We start from the raw sequence: 21,401 nt of genomic DNA on the forward strand, positions 1-21,401 counted from the left end.
CTGTCATTCTTATTAAACCGAATGGCTTTGCTCTGACTGGATAGTGGGGATAATTCAGAGTTGACGCAGCAGCAAATTTGTTAGCAGTTGGGCAAAACCATGTGCACTGCAGATGTGGCAGATAAAACATTTGCAGAGAGAGTTAGATTTGGGTGGGTTATTTTGTTTCTGTGCAGGGTAAATACGGGCTGCTTTATTTTTACACTGCAATTTAGATTTCAGTTTGAACACACCCCACCCAAATCTAACTCTCTCTGCACATGTTACATCTGCCTCCCCTGAAGTGCACATGGTTTTGCCCAGCTGCTAACAAATTTGCTGCTGCAATCAACTCTGAATTGGGACCCGTCTGCGAGAAAAGCAATTACGATTGAGTAGAACACTACATGATTGCTACTTCTAGATTATATTTATAGCATTAGTGGTTGTTACACATTAGCGATTTTTTAAATTTTATTTTATTTTTTTAATAAAAATGTTTGCGTAAAGGTGCTCCTATCTCGCCGGCCAGATGCACTTCTATTATTTTGCAATTTTTCTGCCCATTTGAAATTTCTGAAAAATCACTGGAAACTCATGACGATTACTTTCTGTACCTAAAGTATTATTGGAAATGCGATGTCACTGTTAGAGCCACAGGTTGACCATAATAGGGGATCATTTATATATGTTATGCTTTTTCCTTCCAATAACATCTATCACAACAAATTTGTCTTTATTAACAGTGGTCTAGGGCCAGAACACCTCATTGTATTTAGTGGTCTATTCATGAAGCAGTGAAAAGTGTGGAGAAGTGAGCCTGTGTAGAAGTTGCCCATGGCAACCAATCAGCTGCTCCGTACAATTGTATAGTATGAAAATGATAAATGTTATGTCTAAGCTGATTGGATGTCATGGGCAACATCTCCACTGGCTCACTTCTCCACCCTTTATACTGCTTCATGAATATACCCCTTAGTCACCATCTCTTGGTCATCTAGAATGTCAGCATTATAAATGAATCAGGTGATTCAGATTTTGCTGCAGCGGAGTGTGCTAACTTGTTGGGAGAGGGTGACCTGTTATCACGTGTGCTTATACTACGATCAGTACTTGCCGACGTTGAGGGCACTGCCCACTTTCTGTTTAAAGCGGTTTGCTACATTTTACAGAGGTGCCACACCTGATTGGAAATAAACGTATTTTACCCTTTTCATTGCTGTGACAGAAAGAATCTACTTGTATAAAGTTATAGTGCTACAAATTAAAGCAAACACTTGTGCATACCCTTAAATATAATAATTTGTATAATAAATGGAAAAGAGTTCTTCCAAATGCCAATAGGAATTCTCTATCCCAGCATAATTAGAGATGTCTCAATACTCTTACTTTCCAGCAAAAGCTTTTCTGTATGATGATGAACGTCCTCCCCTCAGATGAAGTTGGTCTCATACTTGTGATCCAATAAAATGAAACAAAACAAAAAATCTAGCGCAATATTGATTTTTACATAAAGCGCTGTCACAGCGCTAAATAGGTAAAATACTTATTGTTCCCATGTGTAGCGGTAGGGGTGTCCCTATTTATTTTACCATTCGCTGCAGTGCATTGAATGTGCCTCCCCCCTCCTCTTGCAGCTCAAAAGGGCTAGTGATGATATTTTACAGTGGGGGGCTGGCAGGGCTAGATATAGTGGCGTATTTCTAATGGGTGCAGTGTGTGAGGTGCACATGGGCTCCCGGGGTGCCCAAACCGCACACCCTGCCCCCATTATTTTCAATACTCACCCTCTGGAATCCCGGGGATTAGCAGCACCACTGCAGAAGCCACTGGGAAAATGGCGCGGCACCTTTTTTCCGGTGTGTTGCGCAGGCGCAGTTGGAAAATCACTGGAAAAATGTCCGCCTTGCCATTTTCCCAGAGATATGCGCATGTGCTCTGAACTTTGGGACAGCGTTAGTGCCCAGAACTACAGCGTTGCTGGCTAGAGAGGAGGGGCCCAGACGCATCCTACACACGGGCCTCCTCCACTCCAGAAAAAACGCCTCTGGCTAAATACAATGCAAATCATGTCATCCAACATCCTGACAGCCCTCTTCATTCAGGAAGTACTCGAGGTGGCACAGGGAGGCTGGCTAACTCTGTCAGGAGGCCAAGAAATCCCCCCCCCCCATTCTGAGAGAGTTGCTAAGTATGTTACACTAATGAGGACAGGGCTGCATGTGAAATTGGGGTATGTGACTATGACGGAAGGAGTAGAATAGAGGGTAGCAGAAGGCCGGAATGTAATTATGTAATAACTCCACCTATTGTTGGAATTCCCAATCAAGTTTGGACTCAAACTCACTGGATTCATTCCCAGCTAGTTTGAGGTTAACTGACACATTTGCCAGTCATTTGTAGTTACTTACAGTGACTGTGAAAATATAAACGCACCAGAAAAAGGCTCTAGCTGGAGAAGTTGCTGAAACTACATACATTTTGAGCTATCCATCAAGGAAGAACATATTAAAGAGGCACATTAAACATATATATTATTTTGTCACTAATTAATACTCAATTAACGGGCCCCAAAGAATGGAAATTTACATTGATGACCATAATTATTTTTTATTATTGGAGGTATTAATGTTTAATGTGGACAATAATATTTTTACATTCATTGGGGCCATATTAATTAAGTAATGATAGTGACATCATGAATATTACAAACTGGTGGCACTACAAGTGCCAGCATGAACGTGCTTTTATCATTAATTCAATTTATAAATAATTGTGGTCCATCAATATAGTTATTATTTTTTGTGGAATCTCAGAGACCAGAGAGACCTTTTTTCTTTTTTTTTTTGGCAAGGTGTTAACTTGTTCTTATTACATCCTGTGATTTCTATTCACAACATTGAAGTAGAAAAATATTAGGATTGTGAATTGTTTGATACCTAGGCGTCATAAAGTGAAAACAACTAGATGCTCCAATAGTACAGAGCAGTCATGTGAGGCTCCTATATAACTTAATGCAAGCAGACTGGTAACAAACACACCTCTATAGTAAACACACTCATACTGTACATCCAGAGGCATACTGGTCCAGGAGGCAGGAGGGCTACTGCCACCGAGGACTATTATAGACTCAGGTAATATTAGTCTTCACCTGCACAGATGGACTGTACAATACTTCAGTCAGGACCGTCTGATCCAATAGGGAAGAGGAGGAGGTCAATTATGGGCAGAAGTTTAGGGCTACATGGTCTTGTGCACTTCTGCAGCCAAACACGGCAGCCAAACACGAGCACATGAACTTTTGGGAAACGTGATTAACTAAAACATGGGAACAAAGTAAATTCCTGTGCTTTCATTTTAAAAAAAGCACCTGTGTTTGATCTCGATAAAACACTAGTGAAATTCGAATTTCAGTAAATTTACCCCTTAGTGTAGCCGCATGGCCTTCCCTCCTTCAGCTACAGAGGCATCTTGAGGACATGTAACAGATGAGTTATGTTTCAGGAGTGAGATGTCACTGCGGCAGCTCACATAGCTATAACCCTTCCCCCCCCCCTATAAGCATAACCAGGTCCGGTTTCTTTTAATCAGTCCTGGTTGTAAAAATACAAGCTAAAAAATAACTGAGGTCCCCCTGTATTTACAGAACCAGCATCTGGCTCGTGGACCGGTTCTGTATCCAAAAATATGGGAGGAAAAAAGAGGTAAAGGTCCCCTGTATTTTTGTAACCTACACCAGACTCCACTAGCCAAGAAGGTAATTCCACAGTCAGGGGACACATTTATATTGGTTCCGGCAGCCATAGCAATACCCCCCCAACTGGACCATTCAATAATGGGGTCCCCCCTTCCAGGGCACCTAAGGCCAGGGCTGAAGCCTGAGGCTGTCCCCGGCACCCCTGGGCAGTGGTGCCGAGTTGATAGCTTTCAAGTGTAAAAATAAGAATTACTGTAATATTGTCTTTTACAGTTGGAACTACAGGTCCCAGCAAGCATCTCCTGCATGCTAGTACTTGGAAAACCACAAGTTCCAGCATGCGGGGCATTAAAGGACCTGCTGGTACCTGTAGTCCCCCTGTAAAAGAAATATTAAAATAAAGACAGAGTGCACACACACCATAGAAAGTATAACTTTATTAAACACACTTTCACTCACACACACATACATACATACATACATACATACATACCCTGGCACTCAGGGGTAAAAAATAAAAACACACTATACCTACACCAGCAGATGTAGGAGATCTATGTATGACCACACAGTTCTCCTTTCCTGAATGCAGGCTTCCACATGACTTCTGTTATTAGAAGACCAGACAACCAATCAGGCATTATTAGCCACCAGTAATAAAGAAGATGCATCTGTAGCTGAAGGAGGGAAGCTCATGTGGCTACACTGAGGCAGCAGCATTATTAGCCTCCAATAGTAAAGAAGTCAATGGTAACTGGCATTTCTCGGCAGCTACTGGTGGTGCAGCAGTGTTGTAACTAGGAGAGACATCAGAGGCAGATACATAAATCACTCATTTCAACAATTACTTATTATTATATAACATAACTTCCTATGAATGTACTAGAGAAAGCTAGTACATTCATTCTGCACAGGTACTATTGTGATTATCCACCAGCTTGGAGTATCTGTGTTACTGATGTTTTACTCTTGACTAACGCAGATTTCGGTATGTATTGTTGACAAATGTTACAGTCATATAGCTACCATAATGTCTACAGACAGGGCCAGACTGGCATTCCTGCCAAATGCCAGAAAGGCCGTTCGCCAAATGGGCAGGTCTTGCTATGCGCATTGGTCCCTATTGAAAATGTCCCTCCCAAAAACGCCACCGCCTTAGAGGAGACAATTGTGGTACATTGACGCAAGAGGACAGTGGTACCTCTAGTAACAGGGAAGGGCGCAAGCGCGAACATGCCCCCCTGCGTGACTCTCACCTACCTGTATCTATCCAGCCAGCCTATAGAACCTGTCAAGATTAGAGAAGTAGCAGTAAGAATACTGGCAGCGGGATTAACCAAGCTAAGGAACCAAGGCTGGAGCAGTGTAGAAAATGCTCAGGTACCTTATGCATACTGACTAAATTATTATACAGTATTATAGTGTGTTTATAAAAGTATTGTGGCATAATGTGCAGCGGGCATTACTGTGTGTGCCTATTGTGATGCAATGGACATTACTGTGTGAGGCCTAATGTGGAGCAATGGGCATTACTGTCTGGGGCCTTATGCAGTGCATTGGGCATTATTGTGTAGGGCCCTATGCAGTGCATTGGGCATTATTGTGTAGGGCCCTATGTAGTGCATTGGGCATTATTGTGTAGGGCCCTATGTAGTGCATTGGGCATTATTGTGTAGGGCCCTATGTAGTGCATTGGGCATTATTGTGTAGGGCCCTATGTAGTGCATTGGGCATTATTGTGTAGGGCCTTATGTAGTGTATTGGGCATTATTGTGTAGGGCCCTATGTAGTGCATTGGACATTATTGTGTAGGGCCCTATGTAGTGTATTGGGCATTATTGTGTAGGGCCCTATGTAGTGCATTGGGCATTATTGTGTAGGGCCCTATGTAGTACATTGGGCATTATTGTGTAGGGCCTTATGTAGTGCATTGGGCATTATTGTATAGGGCCTTATGTAGTGTATTGGGCATTATTATGTAGGGCATAATGTGGTGTAAGGGGGATTACAGTGTGTGGCATAATGTGGTGTAATGGGCATTATGTTGTGTGGCATAATGTGGTGTAATGGGCATTATGTTGTGTGGCATAATGTGGTGTAAGGGGCACTACTACTGCTTGGCATAACATGAATGGTTTTAACTGTGTGACATAAGGGGCACTACTGTGCGGTGTCATTTTAATTGATGTTATTATTATGTAGTCCCGCCCCTTCCTAGTGAGACCATGCCTTAGGTGCACGCTCTCCCTACTTGGAGTAGGAACATGACCTACCAAATACCACATGTCTGACTATGGCACATGTTTGAATCCCCTGCAGGATGAGCTTTGTTGTGTGTATTTTAATACAGAGAATGCTGTACACTTGAATATTGCTCTAATATTATTAATTGTATTTGTAAGAGCATAGACCATGCATGTCCAAACTGCGGCCCTCCAGCTGTTGTGAAACTACATATCCCAGCATGCCGCGACACATTTTTGCTGTCAGAGAATGCTAAAGCTGTGTCAGGGCATGCTGGGATGTGAAGTTTCTCAACAGCTGGAGGGCCACAGTTTGGACATGCCTGGCATAGACTAAGTTCGAGGAGGCAGGAATAGTAAGAGGAGTGGTCTATGTAATGGAGCCATGCTGATGCCAGAGTAGGCCTGTGTGCTTTAAATGCCAGTGCCTATTTTTAGTCCCAGTCCGGCCCTGTTTGTTGACACACAAAAGGCAGCAAACACAATGTCGACTTGCAACATGTCTACACGGACAAAATGTCCACACCCAATTTTAACTCTAACGTTTCTATTGTTGATATTTTGACTGCGTAGACAAGTCACCTGTCAACATTTAAGTGTGTTAACATGTTGGATGATATTATAACCATGTCTACATTCTGGTGTCAACCTTTTGACTGTTGACATGCTGACTGCATCCCATAATGCCAGCTACTGGAAACGGCAGTTGTTCCCCATGCTCAGTGGCAGTTGCTGGCACCAGGGAGGCAGAGAGCTGGTAGCAGCAATGACATCTGAAGTCAATGGATCCAGCAAATTTAGATCAGAGACAATTTTGTAGGAGCACAAATAAAATGGTCAAAATATTAGCATGTGCACATATGACAATTAATTTATAGGCAGCCGCAATCTCCATTTATTGTCATAATTTATTTGCAACACCTACTTACCTGGCGTATGATAGGGTTACAGTGTCATTAATCATGGGCTTTTCTTGAGAACTCTCTTCTTGGTGGTCTCCACAGAAGTTACTTGTGTCTGCCAAGGGAAAAGTGGGTTCACCAGCAGTCATCTCGTGGATACCATGGTTGGCCTAGAGTGTAGGTGCAATGAACCTTGTACCCTTCCTCTATCCGAAATAAGGGCCTAATTCAGATCTGATCGCAGCAACAAATTTATTAGCTAATGGGAAAAACCAAGGTGGTCTTTCCGAGTTGTTCGCTAGCTGCATTCGTTCACTGTGCAGCGATGAGGCAAAAAAACGTCACCGCGGCGCAATGCGCACGCATGACGTACTATTACAACAAACAATGTAGTTTCACACAGGGTCTAGCGATGCTTTCCAGTCGCACTGGCTGCCGCAGAGTGATTGACATGAAGTGGGCGTTTCTGGGTGTCAACAGACCGTTTTCAGGGAGTGTTCAAAAAAACGCAGGCGTGCCAGGAAAAACGCAGGCATGGCTGGGTGAACGCAGGGCGTGTTTGTGATGTCGAATCAGGAACTGAATGGTCTGAGGTGATCGCAAGCGCTGAGTAGGTTTGTAGCTACTCTGAAACTGCACAAAATTATTTTGTAGCCGCGCAGCGATCCTTTCGTTCGCCCATATGCTAAGCTAAAATACAGGCGGAATAGCGTTTGCACGGCTGATAAAAACTGCTAGCGAGCGAACAACTCGGAATGACCACCCATGTGCACTGCAGGTGGGGCAGATATGTGCAGAGAGAGTTAGATTTGGGTGGGGTGTGTTCAAACTGAAATCTAAATTGCAGTGTAAAAATAAAGCAGCCAGTATTTACCCTGCACAGAAACAATATAACCCACCCAAATCTAACTCTCTCTGCAAATGTTATATCTGCCACCCCTGCAGTACACATGGTTTTGCCCATTAGCTAACAAATTTGCTGCTGCGATCCGAGCTGAATTACCCCCTAAGATAAAACATGAAGATACGGATTCAACAAATATGAAGCCCTATAAGGGTTTGAGAATTTGATAAAAAAAATAAATAAATACCAGAACAGGAATTATGAAATGCCCCAAATATTTAATGGTACTTTTTTGTATAATTTTTTATTTTTTCAACTCCCCATTAGTATTTCAATAACCTCTTAACAAAACTGTAACATTTTGATTTGCAGCATTCAAATTTGTATTTAATTAATTACTAAGTAGTGCCAAGTACTGTATATCTGGAGCCTTGAATTTTTGGATTGCACCAAGGATCTTTATCCCCAATTTTTGTGCACAACAAAAACTTGACTAGGTACAGTAGGATTTGAGGTGATGTCTTGAACTACAGGGGGGCAATCATTCGCAGCAAAATACTGAATTACAGTTAAAACTAAAGATGAGTGGATCCAGTTCTCCGAAAGCCGGACCCACCCAAACATTGAGATCTGAGCTGGGATCCGAATTTGGCTCTTGTTTTCCCGCCAGATCCCAAAGAGAGGCCAAATTTCATCTTCCCGCTGTTGGATTCTCGCAGGTTTTGGATTCTATAAAGGTCATCATCTTCACTCCAGCTGTGGAGAGTGTACTGGATGGAGGTGTCCGTCAGTACTGTGTATATTTGGCGTGGGGTGTGTCAGTCCAGGGGTGCTCTGTCAGCTCTGCTGTATCAGTCCAGGGGTGCTCTGTCAGCTCTGCTGTATCAGTCCAGGAGTGCTCTATCATCTCTGCTGTATCAGTCCAGGAGTGCTCTATCATCTCTGCTGTATCAGTCCAGTAGTGCTCTATCATCTCTGCTGTATCAGTCCAGGAGTGCTCTTTCAGCTCTGCTGTATCAGTCCAGTAGTGCTCTGTCACCTCTGCTGTATCAGTCCAGTAGTGCTCTGTCACCTCTGCTGTATCAGTCCAGGGGTGCTCTGTCACCTCTGCTGTATCAGTCCAGGAGTGCTCTATCATCTCTGCTGTATCAGTCCAGTAGTGCTCTGTCACCTCTGCTGTATCAGTCCAGTAGTGCTCTGTCACCTCTGCTGTATCAGTCCAGGGGTGTTCTTTCAGCTCTGCTGTATCAGTCCAGGAGTGCTCTATCATCTCTGCTGTATCAGTCCAGTAGTGCTCTGTCACCTCTGCTGTATCAGTCCAGTAGTGCTCTGTCACCTCTGCTGTATCAGTCCAGTAGTGCTCTGTCATCTCTGCTGTATCAGTCCAGTATTGCTCTTTCAGCTCTGCTGTATCAGTCCAGTAGTGCTCTGTCACCTCTGCTGTATCAGTCCAGTAGTGCTCTGTCACCTCTGCTGTATCAGTCCAGGAGTGCTCTATCATCTCTGCTGTATCAGTCCAGTAGTGCTCTATCAGCTCTGCTGTGTCAATCCATTGGTGCTCTTTCAGCTCTGCTGTGTCAGTCCAGGAGTGCTCTATCATCTCTGCTGTATCAGTCCAGGAGTGCTCTATAATCTCTGCTGTTTCAGTCCAGGAGTGCTCTATCATCTCTGCTGTATCAGTCCAGGAGTGCTCTGTCACCTCTGCTGTATCAGTCCAGGGGTGCTCTGTCATCTCTGCTGTATCAGTCCATTGGTGCTCTTTCAGCTCTGCTGTGTCAGTCCAGGAGTGCTCTATCATCTCTGCTGTATCAGTCCATGAGTGGTCTATCATCTCTGCTGTATCAGTCCAGGAGTGCTCTGTCATCTCTGCTGTATCAGTCCATTGGTGCTCTTTCAGCTCTGCTGTGTCAGTCCAGGAGTGCTCTATCATCTCTGCTGTATCAGTCCAGGAGTGCTCTATCATCTCTGCTGTATCAGTCCAGGAGTGCTCTATCATCTCTGCTGTATCAGTCCAGGAGTGCTCTATCATCTCTGCTGTATCAGTCCAGGAGTGCTCTATCATCTCTGCTGTATCAGTCCAGTAGTGCTCTTTCATCTCTGCTGTATCAGTCCAGGAGTGCTCTATCATCTCTGCTGTATCAGTCCAGGAGTGCTCTATCATCTCTGCTGTATCAGTCCAGGAGTGCTCTATCATCTCTGCTGTATCAGTCCAGGAGTGCTCTTTCATCTCTGCTCTATCAGGGGTGCTCTGCTCATCCATCCAGGGGCTCTGCCCCAGTATAAAATTAAAATAATAAAGACTAAACACAAAAAGCATCAAAATATAATTATAATTTTTTTTAGTTTTGATTATGCTGTATACCAGTGTACTATACAATTTTGATTTAAGTAGTTTTAAGTACTGTGATACTGCAGGTCAGACCGCAGTATATTATTTCGTACTCATATGCATATTGTGCGACGCTGTTGGTGAATGTCAACTGCAGTGTTTGACTACCATTTCTGACTCATGCTTGTATTGTGCGACGCTGTGGGTGAAGGTGGTACCACAGTTATATATTTCATTTCTTCTCATACAGGTATTGTGTGACACTGTGGATGAAGGTGGTACCACAGTAATATATTGTAATTCCTACACATACACGTATTGTGCGACGCTATTGGTGAAGGTCAACAGCAGTGTTCGACTACGATTTCTGACTCAACACATATTGGGTGACACTGTAGGTGGTACATTTTTGTTACAAATTGTGGTGTGAGCTCTACCACACTTCGCATTTGTTGATAGAAATGGAGGATGAACAATTGAGAGGAGATAATGAACCACGTGCTAGGGCTGAAACTGCTGCCACTAGTCCTGACAATGCAAGTCTGTCAACGTCATTTTTTAAGGCTGATGCCCAATGGCATGTAAAATCAAAGTCGGTGCACGTAAAATCAAAGAAGCAATATAATTTTACAGTGCTAAATAAATTTAAAAAAAAATCACAAGTAAAGTTAGCCACAGAGAAACATTAAATTGGCAATATGCCATTCACTACACGAAGCGGCAAGGAAAGGCTAAGGCCTTGCCTTTTGTTTATGATTGTTGGTTCTGCATCTCCAAATTATGGTGTAAGCACTTCTCTCTGTAGAAGAGTTAAAAATTGAAACTTGTTAAAGCACAGGAGACAACTGTGTGCTCCGAAACATCACCAATCCTGAGGAGAGTCCAAGTGTGTCCGCAGGTGCCACGTGTGAGCCTGACATTTCCAATACTGTACTGGAAAGGGAGACTCCTTCCACCATTTGCACGCACTCTGCAAGTGTTGGGAGGAGCAGCACAAGTCAACATGCTGACATTGAAATTGAGTATGTCACTGTAGAAGTACACCAGGATCAGGAGGATATTTGTGTGCTAATAAGAATGTTGATGATGAGGATGATGTTTGTTTAAATAAGGCACCAGTGGAGATAGCTGTTACCCATGGTATGAAAAAGCCTGTTGTCATGCCTAGGCAAAAGACAAAAAAATTCACCTATTCTATGTAGAATTATTTCTACCCAAATCCAGACAAGTGTCAAGCCATCTGTAGCCTTTGTAAAGCCATAGTAAGTAGGGGTAAGGACATTAACCAGCTAGGAACATCCTCCCTTATATGTCACTTGCAGCGCATTCATCAAAAGTCATTGTCAAATTCAGAAACTTTGGCTAAAGATGTAACAGCCAGTCTAGCAGCTCCCTTCTCTCTGTTAGATCCAAGAACCTGCAATCTCCACCACCAACATCTTCATCATCAACATCCTCAGTCATGATCGGAAGTAGTCCTGCTTCCAATCTCATAAGCGTGACTGACTCCTCTCCTACCTGGGTTTCCTCAGAAACATCCTTAAGTGCTACGCCTGTTGCTGCTGCTGTCCAGACGGGAACCAGGAAGACTACTTGTGGTTTAACAAAACAATTAACTGTTAAACAATCTTGCTGCAAAGGGGAGCAAGTATGACAGCAGTCACCCAGTTGCACAGCGAATTACTGACGCCATAACAACTATGCTGGTATTACATGTGCGTCCAGTATACGTAATTAATTCAGTGTATTTTAGACAGTTGATTGAGGTCCCCATTATCAAATCCCATCTAGATTCCACTTCGATAGGAAAGCAAAAAAAGTGTTGTTAGTGTCCTAAAAAATGCTGTTGTATTCACTGTCCACTTAACCACGGATATGTGGACAAGCGGAACAGGGCAAACTAAAGACTACATGACTGTGACAGCCCACTGGGTAGATATATTGCCTTTAGCAGCAACAACAGCAGCATCTCACAAATGCCAGCTCATTCAGAGGCAGGCTACTCTGTATATCACCGGTTTCACTAAGAGGCTTACCGCTGACAACCTCTTAGAAAAACTGAGGGAAATCATTGCAAAATGACTTACCCCACTTGCACTCTCATCGGGATTTGTGATATCTGACAATGCCACAATATTGTGAGAGCATTACAGCTGCGCAAATTCCAATATGTCCCCTGTTTTGCTCACACAATGAACTTGGTCGTGCAAAATTTTTTTTTTAAATGACAGGGGTGTGCAGGAAATGCTGTTCATGGCCTGGAAAATTTTGGGACATTTTCGCCATTCTGCAAGGGCATGTAAAAGATTGCAGCACTTGCTCTGCCATCAGCTGAAGCAAGAGGTAGTAATGAGGTGGAATTCAACCCTCTATATGCTTCAGCATATTGTGGAACAGCAAAAGGTCATCCAAAGCTACACATTGAACTATGACATAGGGAAAGGAGCGGAAATGCACCTTAGTCAAGTGGAGTGGATAGTAATTCTAGTGTTGTGCAAGGTTCTCAAACCCTTCGAAGTTGCCACATGTGAAGTTAGTTCAGACACTGCCAGCTTAAGTTAGATTATTCCTCTTATTAAACTTTTAGAAAAGAAGGTGGACGAATTGAAGGAGGAACTGAAAGGAAGCGAGTACGCTAAGCATTTCGGACATGAAGATGAAGCCCTTCATTGGTTTCACCAGGATTCAAGGGTCGTCAATCTCTTAAACTCAGATCACTATATTTTGACGACCATACTTGTTTTAAATCCTATGTTGTATCTTTCTTTCCAACGGACACAAATCTGAAGAGATGTAAAGAGCTGTTGGTGAGAAAATTGTCAGCTCAAGCAGCACGTGGCACGGCAAAATCTCCTCCTTCAGTTTCTCTGGCAACCGCGGCTACGAGGAAAAAAGAAAATTTTCCTAAAAGACCCATTTGTGGTAACAAGTTAACAGTCAGTACGTCTCTCCCATAGATCCGAGGAGCGGCGGCTGTAGACGGAGGACAGCAGCAGCGGTCGGGAAGCAGGAGCGGGACTGGTATTTTTTTTCTTTTTTTTGTAAGTGGCGGTACTAGGGGCATAACTACAGGGGCACATCTACAGGGGGCACAGCTACTGAGGGCACTGCAACAGGGGGCAAAACTACTGGAGGCAAAGCTACAGAGGGCACAAATACTGAGGGCACAGCTACAGGGGGCACAACTCTACTGGGGGCACAACTCTACTGGGGGCACAAGTAACTGTGACCATGCCCCTTCCCTATTTTTTGCCGCATGCCTACGGCGTGCGCTATTCCTGTCTTGCCTGTTGGGGGGGGGGGGGCACCAAAGGAAACATTCGCCCTGGGCGCCACAAGATTTAGAACTGGCCCTGATGACATCCTTAGGTTTAATTGTGTGGTGAGGGACAAGATTTGCTTCTATCTGTCCATATATTTTATGACTGAGAGCAATCAGCATTAGTTTTGTATATTAAATTGACCAGAAGTAATTTTAATTGGTTCTAGACCACCAACTCACGGAACCCTGCACATGTCCTGAGACACCCCAGGGCACACGGTTTGAGAACCACTGCTCTAATGTCTCTGTGCAATACACACAAGTCTAGAATGCTATGGTTAATCCCTTCACTAACTCTGGTGGGCTGCACTCAGCAGTGGGAGTGGCAAATTTATGACACAAATAAGACCAGAACTAGAAGTATTTTAAAAGAAAATCGGCAAAGTTTATTTTTAAATAGAATGGGCTAAATAGGAAGTAGTAAGGAATTTAAAGATAAACTTTCTGCACATGCTCATTTTCATATCTAACCATAATCCAGCAAAATGTTCATGAAGTGTTTGCAGGGAGCAGGGTCGGTGCATGCGCAATATGCCACATAGACTTTTCACATGAGCAACAATCTGATATTCTTTGAAAATATGGCACTGGTGTCTTATTTCTGATAATTATTTAAGAAATATGGCAAAGGATGGGCTGGAGGTAGATAACTGTAATGCTTGCAGGACGTACAGTATGGGACCCCTAGACCAGGTGGCGATATGCACCCACACTTCCTAATCTCTTCCTTATACAGGTTGAGTATCCCATATCCAAATATTCCGAAATATGGAATATTCCGAAATACGGATTTTTTTGAGTGAGAGTGAGATAGTGAAACCTTTGTTTTCTGATGGCTCAATGTACACAAACTTTGTTTAATACATAAAAATTATTAAAAATATTGTATTAAATGACCTTCAGGCTGTGTGTATAAGGTGTATATGAAACATAAATGAATTGTGTGAATTTACACACACACTGTTTAATGCACAAAGTTATTAAAAATATTGGCTAAAATTACCTTCAGGCTGTGTGTATAAGGTGTATATGAAACATAAATGAATTGTGTGAATTTACACACACACTGTTTAATGCACAAAGTTATTAAAAATATTGGCTAAAATTACCTTCAGGGTGTGATTATAAGGTGTATATGAAACATAAATGCATTCTGTGCCATGATATCTCATTATGGTATGCAATTATTCCAAAATACGGAAAAATCCGATATCCAAAATACCTCTGGTCCCAAGCATTTTGGGTAAGGGATACTCAACCTGTATTAAAAAGTGGCGCTGAATCTAAGATTTCGCATAGTGATCAAGACACATTAGGGCATGCATTTTGCATTGTGGACATAAACTTTTGCATCTTTGTACATGCTTCTTCAAAGGAACACTTTGCCTTTTTTATGTATGTTTTATTTCATATAATTGCAGCTTAGTGAGAAGATACCAGAATGCTATAACTCTTGAAGTGTTTATTAGGGTGCTGCCTGTTATTGCAAATGGAAGGCGTGCCCCCTGGGAGCTGCACAGAGCACAATCCAAGTGTGTAGGGGAAGAAATGTACAATAGATGGCTCAATATACAACAATATGTAGGTGGTAATAGTAGTAATAGTAACAGAATGAATACTGTGTTGCCAGTCGATCCGGTAAAGTCACCCATAAACAAAGTACAACAGCAGAAAGTAGAGACGGTGCACTGTATTGAACCGTAAGTAGTACCTAAGTATTATACAATAAATGCATCAATTGACCATAGTGTAAAAATTTAGCAGCTATTTAATATATCTCAAATAATAAACATAAAAATAAATGAGCATATTAAAAACTATGACCCAGATTTATCAAGCCTTGGATAGTGATAAATTGCATGGTGATAAAGAACCAGCCAATCAATTCCTAACTGCTATACTACAGGCTGTGTTTGAAAAAAGACAGTTAGGAGCTGATTGGTCAGTACTTTATCACCGTGCAATTTATCACTCTCCAAGGTTTGATAAATCTGGGACTGTACATGTGAATACAATCGTATAAGATTAGAAATCACAATGCATTCAGTCACAAAGAGCCTGTCTACAGGTTCACAAATAAAACACTAGAAAAACTGAAAATGTATATAAATGCCAGTTCAGTAAAAGACAATTGGTAAGAAATAATGGGGCTCCATGAGGGTATATAAACTCTAAATAGGAGTGAGTCTCTTTAGATCTGGTGTAAGATGTAGGATCTTTCCTAGACTTCCTAAAGAAATCCGCATTTGTGTCAGCCTTGACTGTAGCTGATGCAGAAAACAGTAAATGAATAAATGCGCTGCTAGGTATAATGCAGTCAACTACGCAATAAGGAACCTTCACAAAAATTCCAAGAAAATAGAAGTTATAAAAGAAAATTGAGAAGTGGCGCAACTACCAATAGGCCTTACATGAAATATCCTTATCAATTCCAGGTGTAATGAGTCCTGTGTTGTAAGGGTCCTGTTGTCCGTGCAACCTTTGATCCTGTGGTTAAAATCTTTAACTTGACAAACAGAAACAGATCATGGTGCAGATCAACTTTTTAGGGGACCAAGACTTTATTTACAAGGAAAACTCACAATTTATACAGATTAAAAAAGCATATCACCACTCAGGGTAAAAATGAAGGGGGTGCTGGCGTGACTGGTATTCCAAAGTTACCCTCCCAGATGGTACAGGGGCTCCGCTCGTGGTTTCGGATACCATGAAAGCCAGATAAGGATAAATGAAGTCCAGCGTCAGGTCACCCACGGTCAGAAGAGAACACCAATTGCTCAATGCGTTTCGGACGCTCTGGTCCTTCCTCAGGAGCATAAAGGTGTACAGCAAAAGAGCATGTATTTATACCTAGATCTAATGACACAATAATGTCCATGTGAGCAGCTTTCTCTGCCCCAAACAGCCGAACGCACGTCCGCAACCGGAAGTGGCATTGAACGGAAGCGGAAGTTGTGATGCGTTCCACCGCTAAGATCCGGAAGTTCACTGTGCGTTCCAAATACGGATATTCAAAAACAGGAGTCCATAGAATGGTATTAGAGTTCCACACTCCCAAATCGGTCATTTAGTAGTCCAAATCAGTCCAAGTAAATGTATTTCCACATGTAATCAAAGAAAAACATATAATATCAATATACTAATGTAGCTGATGCAGACCCATCTGTAGGAGGTGGGTATTACGATGGAAAACCGGAGAGCTGTTAGTGTAAGGTGCCAGCCATTGTTGAGGATGAGGATACTGTATAGTGATGTTGCCAGGATTAGGAATCCGCAGAGATCCTGGACCTTAGATGTAGGGTCACTATATCCAAAATCAGTGAGGAATTCAATTTTTCATGTGTACCCCATAAAGATCATTCCATCTGTTACTACGCATGCCCACAAAAATGCAGACCAGACACTTGCGACTCTGTACACTTGGAGATAGATTTTGCATGCTGTACTATAGGTATGTGATCAACATCCCTGTGCTGTGGATGCCAGTGGTCAGGTGACTGATGCCGGAGTCTCTACACCACTCGTGATCCTTGTGCTGGAACCCCCGACCGATGGTATCCTGACGATAAGTATTGTGGTGAGGATTAGGGCCCGGAAGGGCTGTTAGAGTTGGGCACCAAATGATGGGGGGGAATTAGCCGTAGATGGCACCCCCTCTGTCTTTAGCCCTAGCTGCCACCCCCTTGGATTAGCCCTAGCCGGCACCCCGTGTCTTTAGCCATAGCCGCCACCCCAGACATGTTAGGGTTGGGTGTGGTATGCGTGACCAGTGGTCAGGAGACCGCCGGTCAGCATACTGATGCTGGGATCCCGGCGGGGGGTGGCGAGTGCAGCAAGTCCCTTGCGGGATCGCTGCGCTCGCCACACTGTGAGCTTGGTGGCGACCACAGGTTCAATTCCTACTCTATGGGTACTCCATCCCCTGTTGGCATTCTAAAAGTCAGGTTGGCGAGTTCAATCCTGTGTCCGCTGGCATCGGAACAGCCGGCATACTGTATCACACCCGTATCATAGAGGTGTTTTATTTAAATCAAACCTTTTCTTGTGTTTATTATCTGGTTGGGTGTAAGTGTAGCTGATGTATGTATGATGTAAACTTAATGCATATGCTAGTGGTTTCCAAACTTTTTTGAATTACGGAGCCCTAGAGTATCAGAATGTGTTTCATGGCACTCCTAGGCCAAAAGTTTCTCATTAAGACATTTAGAAAGAAATACAAAATTAAGTAAATTGTGTTTTTTTGGTCATCCTTATGTTCAATTGTGTGGTGAGGGACAAGATTTGCTTGTTTGTCCACATATTTTATGAATGACAATCACCAGCACTGGTTTTTCTTATTACATGGACCATAAATAATTTGTATTGGTCTTGGACCACCAATACAAGACACCCTTGCCATGGCACACAGTTTGATAACCACTGGCATATGCTATTTGTGCACAGGCAGAAGCAGGTATGGGACGAAGTACAATATTTTTATTTGCATTTAGTTTGAGCCCTTTTTTAAGGCATATGACATAAATGCAATGATGGCTAATCAAATGTATATGTTTTTATTTTTTACATTTTCAAAATACCCTTTGTAGGATCTTTTATTTAGAAATAAACATATTTTATAGTCACTTTAAAAAGCACTGTTGCCATAATTCTAACAATTTCAAAATGTGGCAGAATTATGTGTAATTATGTTTCAAGTGATAATGTAAAAAATATACATAAAGAGACTAAGCTATATCCTAGTCATATGGAAGAAAATGATAACGATTACTACTATTTGTGCTACCATAACAATGTAAATGTTTCCTTATAGAATGTTTGCAAACCTCCTAAATTAGAATTTAACGGATTGATTTGCACTGGTTAATAAAGTTTTTGATCATGCACCAGTTTAATTAATCAGGGTTGCCCCTTCATCCCCCAAAGGACAAAACTCAATCACATTTTCTTGGCTTAAAACGAAATTCAATATCAGAACCAGGCAAAAGGATTCCGAGTCCAGAACGACTGTTATCTTGTCCAACGGATTTGTTTTCCACTAGTTCCATATCCACATACACAAGAAGAGCAGTGAGAAACTGTTTTATTTCATTCACTGCAAAGAAACGGCCAGGACATTTGGAGATTCCGGAACCAAATGGCATTAGAAAATATTTCAATTTTTTGCCCTTTTTATAGAAAGTTGTCTTCTCTTTTCCATCTTCTACAAAACGGTCATACTTATATTCCTGGGGAAAAAGCAGTGGGAAAATTATAAAATAAATAAATAAATGAATGTAAAATACAATGTAACAGTGGTAAAAACTATGTCTAATCCTAAATTAATATAAATTATTTTTAAATGGGCATTTAATGATGCATCACTCACCAACCTCATGATGGTAAGAGTGGGGCAGCACCAATTAAGGACTCTTTACTTTGCTCTTCACTCTCAACCCACCAGGAGATGTCAGCATATTGCAATACGCCCATTATACTTATTTATGTTATTTATTTTGGGAAGGTTTTGAAGTGCATGTTTGATGTGCATGTTTTGTTTAATCCCTTCATAGTACCTTTATGTTAACACTTTTAAAAATATTATAGGCTGAGATTGCTCATACCAGTGGCAGTTCAACCGGAATGCTATGTTCTGCCCCTGCCTAATACAATAGTTGGTTCTGTAAAAAGTTCTGTAGATAAGGAGTGGTATTTTTTTATTTTGTGCATTGTGCATAGGATAGACGCTGCTGTTGCAAATGTCAAAACATTACATGATTAGAAAAATGCAAATTAACCATTTTAAGCCCATGAAAATCATCTCTATTGTTTTTACAAACAATTTAAGGTAAAACACATTTTTAGAAATGCTGGTCAAAATATGATTTATTCTGGCATTAATAAAAGAGAATAAAAAAATCATACTTAACTAGGCCAACATCAAAAATTGGAACTTACACAATAATATTGCATTTTATGATCTTCATAGGTTTAATGTTACCATATTGTTGTTGAACGGTAACATTTAAAAACTGTAGGCATTATAAATTGTTTACAATCAGTATGATGACATTCATAACGTCAACATGGTTAGACTGTCAACATCATAAATGTTGACACCTAGAAAACGTGGCATATGACGTGTCGACATTACTGTTAAAGGATAAGGTTGGAGTTACTGTACAATAACCTTAAAAACACTGTGTCAAAATAGGCTAGTGTGATTCCGCACAGGTCAAGTAAATAACAAAAATATTTCTTTAAATGCCAACATCTGTTTAGTAACGAGATCCATTGTCTCTATCTTGCCTGTTGGTTGTGCACCATAAAGTTAGTAATTGCTTACTGTTAAAATATGTCAAGAGAAAGAAAGAAGACTTCTTTTTGGCGCACTGTTTGAAAAATTAGTTTGAATAAGGGTTCTGTATAAATTGTAAAGCATAACTTTTATTACTATAGGCTTAATAGTCTCCATAGATAGAACTGAAAATAACACTAGAACTCTGTGTTAAAAGGACAATAAGCAGCAAGAGGTATGAATAATATAATTCCTGGAATTGGACTACATCCAGTGCACCATTGCATGTATGTATGTAGCGCGTAGGTATCTGATTCCCATTGGCTGTTTAGTGTAATCCTGTGTGACGACCACTTGTACCGCTTATTGTCTGAGTACAGAGATGTTATCAGTAGATAAGTTTTAGGAAATTATCCAGTCCTCATAGGGTTTTTTCGCTGGAGGAACTCATTTTGCCCAGACCTACAACACCAAGTAGTCCCTGGTGGTCACCCACCAGGTACTGACTCGGCCCTACACGTTATAGCTTCCAAGATCAGACAAGAATGGACATATGGGTATGGTAGTAGGTCATTGATATCCACTACATAGGGCTCCAGAATCGTTGATGAGAGTTCACAGAGTGTTAGATTAGAGAGGATTATTGAAGGTTGTTTCAGATACAATCTGCAGACATAAAGGTTGAGAAGAGAAAAAAGGCAGATCTGCTTTTTGGTGTTAGACAATGAAAGTCCTGCCAGTTGAAAAACTGCAGCAGGTTACAGGAAATTATTAAATCACCAATGAGAGTCCAGAATAAACAAAGAAAATGTTTATACCTGTTTAGGTGAGGACTACACATAAACACATTGATTGGTCATGACCACATGTTTGGCTAAAGTAGCCAAGGTATAAAAATCTGTGACAACATCCAGGAGTTTAACCTTAAGCCCAGTTTACATACTGTCTAAGTGAGCAAATGACACCCAACATAGAAGTGATGTTTGTGTAGGTAAGTGTAGAGGTTAGATACCAATACTCTAGGTACAAAAGAAGTAAACGGTTTCTCTCACAGGGGAAAAAAACAACAGCATTTGTGGTGAGGATAGTACCTATATGTATATTAAATATGTTAAGCCATATTTTTTTTGTCCCACACTATGTCCCCAATTTGTTTTATAATTGCTTAGCCCAAATGGCACAGAAGAAACCCATTGACATTTATACTGTAGTGAGTGTTAAGGGGTAACAATTTGACTGAAAATACATGTGTAACCCCACCTGTGCTCATTATATTGTCCTAGTTCAACGTTATGCAAATAGGGCTTTGTGTTCACAAAGCAGAGTAGGTGCTGCTCAGGTATATGGGAAGCGGTAAGGGCTGCTGCTGCACATTGCCAAAGCCCCGGCGGTGATAATAAAGTAGCCGCGGTCCCCGCTTCCTCCTGGTGCACTGGAGCTCCTGCTGATCGCAGTCCGGAAACGCATTTCACTCGGGACCCTGGCTTGCTCACTTCACTACACATTAAGTCATCATTGCCAACACTATGACCATGTCGTCATTCTATGCCAACATTATGAATATCAAAATTATATACTAAATCCATTCTAAAGAGTACTGTGTAGCTTATTTTTTGTTTTTATTAAAGAATACTGGCAAGTACAAATGAGTAACAATCAAAAGGAACACACATGGGTTTCATAAAGGTTGGAGCAACAGAATACATTGGACAAACGTTAGAATAAGGACCGCATGAGTAATAAGATATAGTGCCAATAAATAACGTATAAATAAAAACAAATACATATAAAGGAAAATTATAAGGAGAGTA

General features: G+C 41.6%; 1 protein-coding gene across 1 annotated transcript in view; it reads right to left on the reverse strand.

The window, feature by feature from the left end:
• Positions 1 to 13,679: 13,679 nt before the first annotated feature.
• Positions 13,680 to 21,401, reverse strand: part of LOC134928271 (cytochrome P450 7B1) — a 369,002-nt gene continuing 361,280 nt past the window's right edge. Inside the window, exon 6 of the mRNA XM_063923794.1 lies at positions 13,680 to 18,541. Coding sequence (XP_063779864.1) covers positions 18,248 to 18,541 — 294 coding nt within the window. The 3' untranslated portion in view covers positions 13,680 to 18,247. The remainder of the gene's footprint in view (positions 18,542 to 21,401) is intronic.

Source organism: Pseudophryne corroboree, chromosome 5, assembly GCF_028390025.1.
Source record: "Pseudophryne corroboree isolate aPseCor3 chromosome 5, aPseCor3.hap2, whole genome shotgun sequence".
In the NCBI taxonomy this organism is placed as follows: domain Eukaryota; kingdom Metazoa; phylum Chordata; class Amphibia; order Anura; family Myobatrachidae; genus Pseudophryne; species Pseudophryne corroboree.